Source organism: Rattus norvegicus, chromosome 18, assembly GCF_021556685.1.
Source record: "Rattus norvegicus strain SHRSP/BbbUtx chromosome 18, alternate assembly SHRSP_T2T, whole genome shotgun sequence".
Lineage (NCBI taxonomy): Eukaryota > Metazoa > Chordata > Mammalia > Rodentia > Muridae > Rattus > Rattus norvegicus.
The window spans coordinates 84,999,391-85,012,971 of record NC_141551.1 but is presented as its reverse complement, the minus strand read 5'-3'; the positions used below and the strand labels follow the sequence as shown (position 1 = coordinate 85,012,971).

Here is a 13,581-nt window from a genome sequence, read left to right as displayed (position 1 = left end):
ATTATAGACACCGTCTCTGAAATAAACAATTGTCTCACTCCTCTTTGCCTTTTGCGAACCTGTGAAGTCCCCCCACTGCTCTGTCCACACTGTCCAGTTTGGGAAAGCTAGGTTAACAGCGGTGGAATGAGGAGCCTTGTCCTTAGGAATCCACGCCTGGGCGAATGGTGCCAGCACAGGGCTACGGTGGGAGCCATATCCTAGGCGCGGGTGGCAGGCGGAGCTCCTTGCCTAAGAAGAGAGTGATGGAGTGCATCTTGCCAGCATCCTCCAGCCCTGCCACCCCGCGGGCAAGGGGGAGGGAGCCGATCGGGCGCAACGGCCCGCCCCGCCGTCCCTCCCCCTCCTCCGCGCCGGGGAGCCGCGATGGTGCGCTCCGGCCAGCTGTGCGCCGCCGAGTGAGGCGCCAGCCTGTGGGTGCTGCCGGGGGCGGCGGCGCGGAGGGGGGCACAACTGGCGGCGGCGCGGGTCGCTGTGCTCCGCTTGTGGCCAGGGGCGAAGGTGACGACGGGTCGCGAGGTGCTGGTGCTGCTGAGCAGTTCCGGGCCCGGATCCCCTGCCTCCGTGTGTGGCGGCCCAGCTATCGACCCCGGGTCCGCGCCAGCAGGAGCCTGGGGAGAAATCAGCGGCGGCGCGACTGCTGGCGGCGGCCGGCTGGATGCGAGACCTGCGTGGACCGGGCGGCGGACAGCGGTTGTCGACTCCGGGGAGCGGATCGCCCAGCAGAGGAGCCCGACCGCGCTGGCCATGGCCTCCAACTTTAACGACATAGTCAAGCAGGGATACGTGAAAATCCGCAGCAGGAAGCTCGGGGTGAGTGGTTAACTCGGCTTTCTCCTTCTTTTCTGCCCCTGCGGCCAGGAGGGCTGCTGGGGATGGGGGCAGGGAGAGGTGACCCGCGCGGGTTCTAGGGCAGCTGGCCTTGCCCAGATAGTCCGCTTGTTGCTTGACCCGACCAGCGCTTGGTACCTGCCTGAGATACTCTGCACACGGAGGTGTAGGCTCTGGAGCGACTAGGTCCCTATCCTCAAGTGCGCTGGGCTCATGGTGACCACAGCGAGAAGTCCAACAGAACACAGGGATTGTCAGTTCCAAAGATATATGAGCCGTAGAGATCTATTACATTCGGTGCAACCTACAACCATTTCTCTCAAAAGTGTGTGACTCTGGGGAGAACTGCTGTGTGCTGACAGCAGGTGTAAAAGGTGTATTTCTCTGTGCGTTCATATTCACCATTTTCTGGTCTTCTTTCTCCAAGCCAGTTTCGAAATTCTCCTTTGATGCCTCATCAGCGCAGCGCATTCCTTTTGGCTACAGCAGGGACTTTAACGTGTCCTTAATAGTTCCCCCAGTCTGGCTGCCTCGCCCGCTGTTTTCCCGGACATGTGTATTTGTCCCAGTGTGTAGGCAAGTGTGCGTTGGTGTATTCGCTCGCCCACCCTTGAGGAAAAGTCCGTGGAGGCAAAGTTTATAAGAATCTTACTTTTTTCTTGAGAGATGTTTGGTCTGACTTGGGAGATAACAGTATAGACCTATGCCAGGAGGTGAAAGGAAAGACAATACTTCTTTGGTGATTCGATCGGTATTTTAAAGGGACTGTCCTGAAAAGACCTGGGATATAGATGGAATGAACAGGAAACGATGGGCGGACACCTAGGGAGGAGCTGTCCAGATCTGACAGATATGAATGAGAGCGGACTAACTTGCAGGAGGCATCCCCAAGTCCACAACTGAGCACAGTGGCAAGCCCGGGTTCACCTGGCCACAGGAGGAAAGGAAAAGTCATTCAATGTACAAGAGACTGCAGCTTTGCCTATTGTCTCTGCTCTGCTAAGTTCACAAGTAGCTACCCTGAGACTTTCTAGAATCCTGGTTTGGAGGTGGAAAGTTCCACGATTTCTTTACTGGATGAGTGAACTCTGCAACTTGTAAAAAGGAAAGGATTGAAGGGGAGGATGGTGGTGGTAAATTTATGCATAGAAGGGGGATCTTAGATTTGCAAATAATAGCTATGTGCCTTTGGGTCTTGAAGAAAAGTATAAAGGAACCAGGAAAAGAAGGGAGATGATCCTAGAATTCTGAAATGGTTTATGAACCTTTAGCTGGAGGCAAGTGATGGAATGGAGACAGCAAGCTGCCCCTTATGCTGCCTCTGCTGGCATTCTCACTGAAGGCAGACAGGACAAAAAGAACACAGGGATTCCTTCTCAAACTTAAGCAGATTACTAAATCCAGGATGCTTAACAAGCAAGAAATGAAACCTAGGTAGGACAACAAAGTTAACATCCCTAGTTCCCATCCCCCATGCTAGCTCCCCACCTGTTCAAGGGAGGGAGGGACAAGGTTTGAAAGGCTTTTCTTGGAAGATCATGCTTCATTTTCCCTCCTAGAGATAGGGGCTGACCAGGTGAAAACCAGTAGTTATACAAGGAGCCAGTTGCTTCCCACAGCTGTCAGCCAAGAAATGCTAGATAAATAGAAGTCCTGATGGACTGGAGTCTTCTTTCCTTAGCCTTTGACTCCCTCTACTCTAACATGGCTCTTGGTGCTTACCTGTCTCTTCATTCCCGTTAAATTCAAGTTTTATCTGAGTCTCCCAAATGTATAAACTAATGGAAGAATTAAGACCCCTTCCCTATCTCAGTAAAATTTATTTCTTCTCTCAGTCAAGAAAAATGGAACTGATAACCAGAGATTCCCCTCCATAGAAGATTTTCTAGGTATTATCCCCTTCCTCCATTTATGATATCTAGGATTCCATACTATAAAACCTAGATATGTAGTTACACCATAAAGTCTATAGAAAGACCACCAATCCCTCTAGGTTAAGTATGCACTAAAGGCCTGTGAAGTGTCTCTCTAGGACACCATTTTCATCAAAACATGTGTGCTCATGAATATTTAGAGCAAACTATTCTTTTGCTAAACCAACTACTTAAACTTTCTTTTAAAGGACAGACTTCTTTAAAAACATTAAAAGTGAAACTATGTACAAACTATTTTTATCTTCTTCTCTGTTTAGAGAATGTGAACTTTAACATTTAATGTTTGAAACCTTTTAAATATTACTTACCATTTTAGAAGACATAACTTATTAAAGAAACTTCATAATATATATTTATGATCAAGAAGGATAGTCTTACATTCAAAAGAATAAATTGAAGTGGCAAAGCTTGATATTGATAATTCTGTGACAGTTTATAACCGGGTCCCACGAGAGTAAAACCCTAAGTAACGAAAACAGTGCATGCACTTAAGAATTTAAACATATCGTCATGCCAAAAGTCATAGAAATTAAAAATTGGATACTCATTAATACTTATTTTCACAATTAATGGTTTATATTTCTAATTTATGAACTCAAAACTATACAGTCTTCCAAGCAAACAATTTGAAATTCTAGTGATATATATATATTATATACATATATATGCATATATATATATTACTTCTTATGTGGCTTGTAATGAGCACTTTATTTCAACATACAAATAATTATAATTGAATTTGTGCTATTTGATAAATTATAAGAAGTCATACATTCAGGAATCAAATCTTATAAAATCCTTTTGAAAACTAGTCACTGTAGATGGCTATTTGCATACTGCATTTCTGTGGCATAAGAACACATTTCTTGATGAAATATTTTATTACACCCCCTTCTTCCTCTAAATGAGGCCATAGCACTAAGCTAAGGGTAAATTAAAGTGTTTTTTGCTCTTTGGGTATGTTGGTTCCAGGTTATAGTTGCTGGATGTCTTTCCCCATGTTTTTTAGTAGATAGTCTACTAATTTGGACAATCACTTATAAAGAAACATCGAGTCAGCTTTGAGATTTGTCTTGACTCATCAACAATCTTTTTTTCCACTTAGAAAGATTTTATTATTATTATTATTATTATTATTATTATTAATCAATCATTGCCATTTTAATTTTGTGAAGGTGCTTTTGTATTAGTCTCAAACTAGTATTATAACTGAGGATGATCTTGAACTTCTGATACTGCAGCCTCCACCTCCAGAGTGCTAGAACTTTACTAGCATGTACTGCTATGTAATGCTCAGGGTCCAGGGGTCAGGGATATCAAGCTAGAATTTTGCTAATTGAGTTACATTACCAAAACATAAACATTTATTTTCAGAAACAAATATGAGCATTTATACAACCTTCACCATGTTTCTTTTAAAGTGTCTGTCAAAGCACTGAATTTTATAGGTAAAATTTATAAATGTGAATATTGTAAATTGTAGAACTTTATTTAAATTCTGCACAAACGTCATTGTTTTATGAATATGTGCATATGATATTTCACCACACTTCCATATCCTCATGAATGTGTGTGTCTGATCTTTAACAACACTCTCATATCCTTAAACTGTCTCATTTCTCTATTTACTTTTCTATTAAACAATTGCTTTCATAATTCATAAGATAGACTGCTGGAAAACAATAATAAAGATAAAACCATGCTAATGAGTAGTATTTATCTCTAAACCTTGACTTCTCATTTTCTTTTGGACTCTGACAGATTATCAAGGCATACATTACAGAATATTCTTGATTAGGGGTAAACTAAGAAACTAGTCACTAAAATCAGTAGTGACTGGATATCTTGACTACTGAGTCATCTATCAAAATAAGTATAGCAATACGGAACGATATCATTTGCCATGAACTTGACTGAACAAAGTTAAGATTGCTGATTTGACTAATTCTAGATTCAGACATCACAATATTTTTTGTCAAAAAATTTAAAACACATGGAGGATCCCTAGTCATAAATTATCATAAGGCAAAAATTATGCAACATATAAATCTTTTAAGTGCCAAGGTCATAGCCACAAGTGAAAGGTTCCATATTATTTCCATGTGATTAGTATTCTTCAAAAAGCAAGCATTCTAAAAGTACTATATAAACTTGCCTTAGAGAATTTGTAAATAATGTGTATGTAGGGACCAGAGAGAATGTGCAGTGTTTAATTGCTTTTCTATAAAACCCAGTTCAATTCCAGTATGCACGGGGAGGCTCAGAACAGTCTGAAACTTCAGAACTAGTGAATACCCTGTCTTTCTCTGTACAGGTACCAGCCATACAAGTGTTAACTACATATAGCCCTACACCTTATATTTAAAATAGACTTAAAAATTGTCTATACACCATAAATGAATGATTGAGTTAAATTTGGGGTCATCTTACCATTATGTGTGTATCAAATATGAAACACTTTATGTCCCAAGCATTTTATAAAAATATAAAACAGATTCATAGAAGTAACTATCCTTAAGTACATTATATACCAGCATATAATACTTTATTTAGAATTGGATTTCTATGCATTATTCAAAACCCAGTTAATGATTCATGTTTGTACATAGAAGTACAAAAAAGTGTCTTGTTATATTTCAGTGTGTGTGTGTGTGTGTGTGTGTGTGTGTGTGTAATTATCCACAATAAACAAATAATCAAGTGGTTATTCAGTCTATATAGTTCATCAAATGGCATACACTGATTTGTGTAATTGTGTGTGTGCATTACACAGCCATGTTGTATTAAGTCAGCACTATTTATGATAAATCCTTTGTATTACTCAGCACATCAGCTCAACTGGAGTCACTTACCAACAGATAAATTTAAGATGCAAACTACAGAAAATGACCTTGACTATCAGAAATTTAAAAAGCATGAACATTCAAAAATATTACAGATGAGAATACTCATTTGAATAAGAATACTTAAACACTCATTTAAGATATATAATTGTTATTTGTTTTGTTTAAATATGTATTCATACTATTGTGTGTCTTGAACATTGCTAGAAACAGATCCATGATACTCATGTTTATCTATAACTAATTCTTTCTTATTAAATACAGATTTAGAATGTATTAAAATTTCCAATTATGATATCTGTTGTAGGTGTTTTCATATTTATACACACAATGCACATACATGTTAACTATTATATAATATACAATAGTATGTACACTCTGTCAATTACTTTTGTGTTTGTATACATGTATCTGCAAATAACTTTTCCTAAATTTCAAATTAAAGACCATATGCATATTTATCTAATTATTATACATTATTTTCTCTGCATACTATTGCATAATACATAGACTAGACTTAGAAGATGGCATCTATAGTAACAAAGTTAATTTACTTTTATAATTTTAGTCTTAATGTATATATGAGCATACTCGATATCATTGAATTTTAAAATGAAAATGAAACACATACACATTCACACAGAGAGAGAGAGACAGAGAGAGAGAGAGAGAGAGAGAGAGAGAGAGAGGAAGAGAGAGAGAGAAAACAAACCTAGATATGTAGTTGAATTTATATCTGATGTGATCGAAGATATAGAATACATAGAAAACTGGAATTTAGGAAGGAGACTATGAAGATTCATAGCTACATTTATGCCTTGACAGATTTACACATCACTGATAGTTTGGTGAAATTGAAAATACTATTTCTTTCCTCAGATATCAGTTACTCTAAGACAGCGTTTCTCAACCTGTGTTTCTCTACCTGTGGATTACAACCCCTTGGGGATTGAATGATCCATTTAGAGGCATCACCTAAGATCTTTGGAAAACAAAGATATTTACATTATGATTCACAACAGTAGCAAAATTACAATTATGAAGTGACAACAAAAATTACTTTATGGTTGGGACTTACAACAATATGAAGAAATGTATTAAAGGGTTACAACATTAGGAGGTTGAGAGCCTCTACTCTAAGTACTAAAAGAAATCCAATTTTATTAACAATTTTATGATACTCTGTTCACATATCTTTGTAATATATACATTCTCAATTTTCTTAAATATTCTCAGAGACACATAACTACAGTTGATATTCTGGAGGCTATGTAGAAATGTAAAGGATTTGTTTAGTGCAAAGCCTATATGTTTTCTAGAGGTATCGTCTTTCTGAAGTAGTTTTTACTGATATTTTTTCTTGGACAATAATAAGCCACAAAGATATACCTGTACAGAACTAGAAAGTATCCAGACCTTGGACTATTCTGTTTTCATCAACTGCATCATAGAAACCAGAAGATAAAGCATCAGCAACATAAACAACAAAAATTACCTTTTCCTTAATTTAAAGATATCATAGATGATTTATAGACATTACATGTTTGGAAATTTTAGCTTAAAAGAAAAAGGAATTTCTATCAAATTTCTATTAATTTATTACAAGGGAAAATGAAGTGTAATTTCTGTAGACTCAGATTTATTTCCTCTCTCTTTACTGGATATTTTTTCCTCCTTTCTTTTCTTTTCTTTTCTCTTTTTTCCTTTGGATTCTCATAATTTTGTCCACAGAGATCACAATTCCTAGACTGAGGACTTTTTTTCATTAACTTTCCACATAAACCCCTATTAGCTAGGTTTTAAGATGCTCAATTGTTTATTTTTACACTATTTTCTAATAAGAATATCATGTCTGCCCATCAAATTAAATGATATATGGTGGTTTTGGGAAACGGAAAGATATACACTGTTTTTTTTTTCACAATGTTTGAACTCATTAATAGTGACTGTAATTTTTGAGCATGTGCTCTCTTACTTTTACTGAATTCATTATAAATACTTCCTTAAAACTTATTAGTACAATTACTAAGCACACAAATGCATCAGAGCTCATGTTGATCTGAAACGTAATAATATAGAACTCAGTCAGGCTTTTTGCGTGTTCTGCAATTTTCATAAAAAGTTCTCAGATATCTTATGTAATTCTTCCAACAGTATTTTTGTCAGTACATTTTATTTTTATTCCTATTTTACTTATGAACTAAAATATAAAGAAGCAAAATGTGTCAATTGGTTATAGAAACTCATGCTGTGTGTGTGGGTTTGCTACATTGAAAACAAGGTTTTAACTTCAAGTTCAGCATTTCATTTACTGTGTAATAGTTACCATCTTGCTACAAACGTCAAAAACAACACACTCATGTGTACTCCCCCAAAATAAATACATTTTCCCTTAAAATAAAGTCTTTTTTTGTATATGGGAGTTTTGCAACTTTGTAATAAGCTCTCTCACTGAATCTTTCTAGTGATCTGTCTGATTATTGTGATCTAGCATTCTACTTTGTGCCACACCACAGCTCTAAATTGCAACTGCCTACAACTCAAGAGTCCCCATAACTCTGGGCATCTAAACTCAGGTCCTCATGCTTTCACAATTAGCATTCTTCCAACTGAGCTACCTCCATAGCTACACACACACACACACACACACACACACACACACACACACACTCATTACTCAAATGGTATAAAACTACCATTGTCATTTATAGTGCTCAAATTTATTGAATGCAATCAAAGAATACTTTAGAGAAAGCCACACTAAAAGGCTTTCTAGAAATATTTTTTAAGGCCACCACTCAGCACTGCCACAAGTTCATATGCATTGATTGTGGTTTCACGTTTGCCTAGATTATCCTTTCAAATAAGCCATTTAGGGCCCCATATGAGTTGTTTGTGTCAGAGTGGAGTTTGAAACATTTAAAATACATTTAAATGTATATTTACCTGTGTGGTAACATTTAAAATATAAAACATATATTTACCTTTGTGATAATTTGAACAAGAATGTCTTCTATAGGCTCAAATGTTTATATGTTTGGTTCCCAGTTAGTGAAACTGTTCCGGAAGGGTTATGAGGTGTAAATTTGTTGGAGGATGTGTATCACTGGAGTAGGTTTTGGGGCTTCAAGAACCTAACATTCTTCACGGTGTTCTCCCTCTGCCTTCTGCCTGTGAGATGTGAACCCTCAGCTGCTGTTCCTTCTGCCGGCACCATTCCTTCAAGGCACCATAATGAATTCTAACACCCTAAAACCATAAGCAAAATTACATATTTTCTTTTTTATAAGTTGCCTTAACAATGATGGTTCTTCACAGCAATAAAAAAACAACTAATGGAGAAGTTGGTACTTGGCAGTGGGCCTTACCCTAGATGGACAGAACACATGAAACTCAAGACAGGTGACCAAAATGCGAATGTTTCACTCCTTCTTTAAAAGGGGGAACAAGAATACCCTTGGAAGTTAATAGGGAGGCAAAGTTTCGAACAGAGGCTGAAGGAACACCCATTCAGAGCCTGCCCCACGTGTGGCTCATACATATACAGTCAAACTAGATAAGATGGATGAAGCAAAGAAGTGCAGGCCGACAGGAACCGGATGTAGATCTCTCCTGAGAGACACAGCCAGAATATGGCAAATGCATAGGCGAATGCCAGCAGCAAACCACTGAACTGAGAACAGGACCCCCAGAGAAAGGACTGAAAGAGCTTGAAGGGGCTTGATACCCAATATGAACAACAATGCCAACCAACCAGAGCTTCCAGGGACTAAGCCACTACCCAAAGACTATACATGGACTGACCCTGGGCTCCAACTGCATAGGTAGCAATGAATAGCCTAGTAAGGGCACCAGTGGAAGGGGAAGCCCTTGGTCCTGCCAAGGCTGGACCCCCAGTGAAAGGGTTTCTTAGGGTTTCTTAGGAGGAGTTAATGGGGGGAGGTTTGGGAGGAGAACACCCATATAGAAGGGGAGGGGGAAGGGGTTAGGGGGATATTGGCCTGGAAATCGGGAAAGGGAATAACATTTGAAATGTAAATAAGAAATACCCAATTTAATAAAGATGGGAAAAATTAAAGGGCCGAGAGATATAAGCACAAAAAATGTAAATAAGAAACACCCAATTTAATAAAGATGGAAAAAAATGGACCTTAAAGACTCTAACCACGCTGTTTTTAGTAGAGAAATGTGAAGATTTGAGAACTTTGGAGTAGGAAAGAGGTTGAACATTGTCAGCAGAGTTTAATGGGCCATTGTAGTAGGAGTTTTCTACTAGGATGAAGTTTCATAGGTGAAGAGTGAATATTAGTCACTGAGCTAGAGACTGTTCTTGTGTGATATTTTGTGTGGATGGGTGACGGGGGTGGGGGATGCAGATTCGTTATTCCTCTGCCATAAGAATTTGCCTGAGGCTAATTTAAAAGTAACAGACTAATTTATTTGGTAGAGCAGTCTAATAGTGGGTCTGTTGTGTGGTTATTAGTAGTCACTTTTATGCAGGTCTACAATATAAAGAAGAAACTTGGGCAAAAAGAAATACAAAATGTAAAGTTTGAAGAGAAAAAGAGCATAAGAAAATTTAATGTTGGAGCCATGGCTTTGACTGACAGAGAAAAGAAGTTTGAGAGGGGACCTGATTTGAAATGGAGTAAAGGGTGGGGTGCTTTCAGAGTCTTACTCTACCCAGCTAAACTTCTAACTTAGAAAAAGGAAAGGCCTGAGGAACTGTATGCTCCTAAAAAAGCAACAAAAAATTAGAGCTGCGGCAAATGTGGTTCAAGGGTGGCAGGGTTTACCAGAAGTTGATTTTCAAATTTGGCAGCATCATCCATGGAGTTTTGGCTTTAGAATCATGAATGATGTGCTAGTAAAAGGGTTTTAGAATCTTCAACATTTAAGGAGTGCAGCTGAGGTCACACAACATGTGGTATCTCAGGTGTTTCCACTGGCCACCTGCTGCCATTGCTTCACTCTGTGATCACGGACCCTAACTTTGAAACAAGAAACCCAATTAAATGCTTTCTTTGATACGTTGCTTTGACCGTACTATATTATCACAACAATAGAAAACACACCAAATCTTTGTAAGTGTACAAAGTCCCTAATAGTCATGGAGTATTTACCAAAGAGGGCTGTAAGCAGGAAGTGGAACCAGTCAAAGAAAGAGATTATACTGTAGGCAAAGAACAAAGAAGCTGGAGTGATAGGGCCAGCTAGATAGAATTACCCCGTTTGAAGATTTTGGTCTTGCTTTGTTTCTTTAGTGTCGAGTACCCCGACCCCTGTGTCATTCCTCGCTTTTGAAATGGTACTGTACAATCTCTGCCATTGCCTGTTGGAAATGTGTAATTTGCTTTTTAATTTTACTGGAATTTCAATTAAGATATTGCCTTGAGTCTCAGATTTAAATGGTATTGAGATTGTGAAAGATTATGGGGAGTTTTGAGGTTGGTTTAAATGTATTTTGTGTTGTGATATGGCCACTAAGCCTATAATTATGGGACTAGAATGCTGTAATTGGAATTGAAGGACAGCATAGACTCATATGTTTGAGTATTGATTCTCAGCTGGTTTAAATGTTTGAGAAAGATTAGAAGATGTAGCTTTGTTGGAGAATATATGTTACAGTCTGGTAGATTTGAGGCTCAAACCCTCACTTTATTCCCAGTGTTATCTGCCTCTTGATTGTGGGATATGAACTCTCAGGTGTTCAGCTGGCCACCTGCTGACATTGCTTCACTATGTGATCATGGACCCTAACTTTGAAAAAAGAAACCCGATTAAATGCTTTCTTTGATACATTGCCTTGACTGTAGTATTTTATCACAGCAATAGAAAACACACCAAATCTTTGTTTATGAATATGATCTTTTGTTTAAGGTGATTAAATAAAATATTACATTCACATACATTTGAATGGAAGTGGACTTATTTAAAAAAAATCTGTTTAGAAATTACACTAGCTTACTGAGATCTGAGAAATCAATAGGGAGTTCTTGGTGATGTAATCACACAGCAAGTGATATAACAATGGAGCCCAAGTTCTTAAGCATATTAAACCCTGTACTATATCATGTGTTTATCTAAAACACTATGCTTGGCTTGTTTATATTAATCTTACTGATTTTAAGGGTCAGATAGTGATACCGAGATATTTAATTAATATTTCTAATAATTTTCTTCTTTTTAATTATCAATAATTATCTTACCTGAATAAATTTAAATAGGATATATTATAGATATAATAATATGGAGTAATATGACATCTAGTACAATATTTCTTAATTTTTAATTGTAAATGTGGTAGTGATTTTGTCTGACTATTCACTATTATTTAAATGTATGTATGTATATATCTTTATGGGTATATGCATACATATATACATAATTTACACATATTAAACAGCGATATAATACTATTAAGTATAATAATGTATCTATTTTCAAATAACCTGTGAATACAATGACATGCAAACTATTAAATGGTACTTTTTCCTACCACTATTACAGGTTCAGAAATTTTCATAAAATTCTTTAGAAGGGCACTAGGAACAATTTTATTATACATTGTTGCATGCTTGAACTATTCCTTATTTTGTAAAACAAAATAGGTAGAATAGTCTAAAATTGACAATTGGTATAATTTCCCAAGTCACTATTATTTTTAAAGGGATAAATCAATGAAATATGATATTTAGCTTTGTTTAATAGAACAAATCCAGAAGTTTTTCTCGTATAGCAAAAAATTAGAGTAAATGTACACTTTCCCTAATTGAAGTTACTTTGACAAACATATCTTACTGTAGTTTAGCTTTCCAGCAAATATAAACATATTTCCCTGAGTGCTTTAATGACCTAGAACCAATGTTTTTGAAATTATCTGTTATTTTTCTTTTTACTCTACTATCCCACGCTTAGGAATGTTTCAGCATTGAACAGATATGTTCTCTAGGCAAATGTATTGTAATGCTTATTCATGATGTTTAGAATAAATAGGATCCATTAAGTATGGGCACAAATGAAATATATATAGCACTTAAGAATAATTTGGAACTCAGAACAAGACTAAACCTGTTACTGCTCTTGTTGTCAGAGTGAACCTGGGAAAGCAGGGCCTAAAATTGAAACAGACTAAAGTCTCATGAAATCATCTACTTTATTTAGAGCATTTCTTGCCAAAACAAAGTATGCAATCACAAGGATAAGCCACACATGGCAAAACCGTGTTTTTCCATAGAGGCATATAGACAAATAACGATATACAGCTGTAATGAGTAATCTGAAGCAAGCTCACTCCTATCCACTACACCTGGGAGGGGCACAAAAGCACAGTCTCAAACGAATCACGTCATAGAGGAACTGAGATTAAAAGACTCTGGTCTTATTCACTTGGAGTTTTCTCACAGGATCTCAGGAATCTCTTCATACAGCTCTTTGTTAATGGACTAAGTTCCAACATAAACCTACATTTTATTTTTACTTACACTGTATTTCGTTATATACTTTTTAAGTTTTAAAAAAACATGTTTACACATCGTACTTAATTATAAAGCTTTATTATTATGCCTGATCCTTTCTCATGGAAGTGGCCTGGCATCTAAGCAGGAATAAGCTTTTTCTACAGGTGTTTTCCATGTGATGCTAGGGTCGGGATGTTAAACAATGAAGTAACCAGCACAAAGGGGAAGTGTCTGGCTCCTCGGTAAGTACTCTTAATATTAGAAATGTGGAAGGTAGCTAAGTAAGCATGCTTTGCAGAATAGAAAAAGGAACTCCAATTGTATTCTTGTCTTACTTACTTTGTAGCTAGGGCATGATAACTTAAGCTGGAATTTATCGGTCATATGAACCCAGGGAAACTTTTGTGTTAAAAACAAAAGAAGGTTTTAACAGTGGAAAAACAAAACAAGCATTTCTATCATATCAGTTTGTTTATGCAAAAGTATTATAGAAGCAATATGGCTCATTGT

At 37.4% G+C, this 13,581-nt stretch overlaps 1 protein-coding gene across 2 annotated transcripts in view; it reads left to right on the top strand.

Annotated features, from left to right (window-relative positions):
• The first annotated feature begins 343 nt into the window (after positions 1-343).
• Positions 344-13,581, top strand: part of Dok6 (docking protein 6) — a 452,112-nt gene continuing 438,874 nt past the window's right edge. The window contains exon 1 of one of the 2 annotated variants that reach the window (XM_087593279.1): positions 344-813. In XM_087593279.1, coding sequence (XP_087449405.1) covers positions 748-813 — 66 coding nt within the window. In that variant the 5' untranslated portion in view covers positions 344-747. The remainder of the gene's footprint in view (positions 814-13,581) is intronic. The other variant, NM_001191943.1, reaches the window with a different exon arrangement.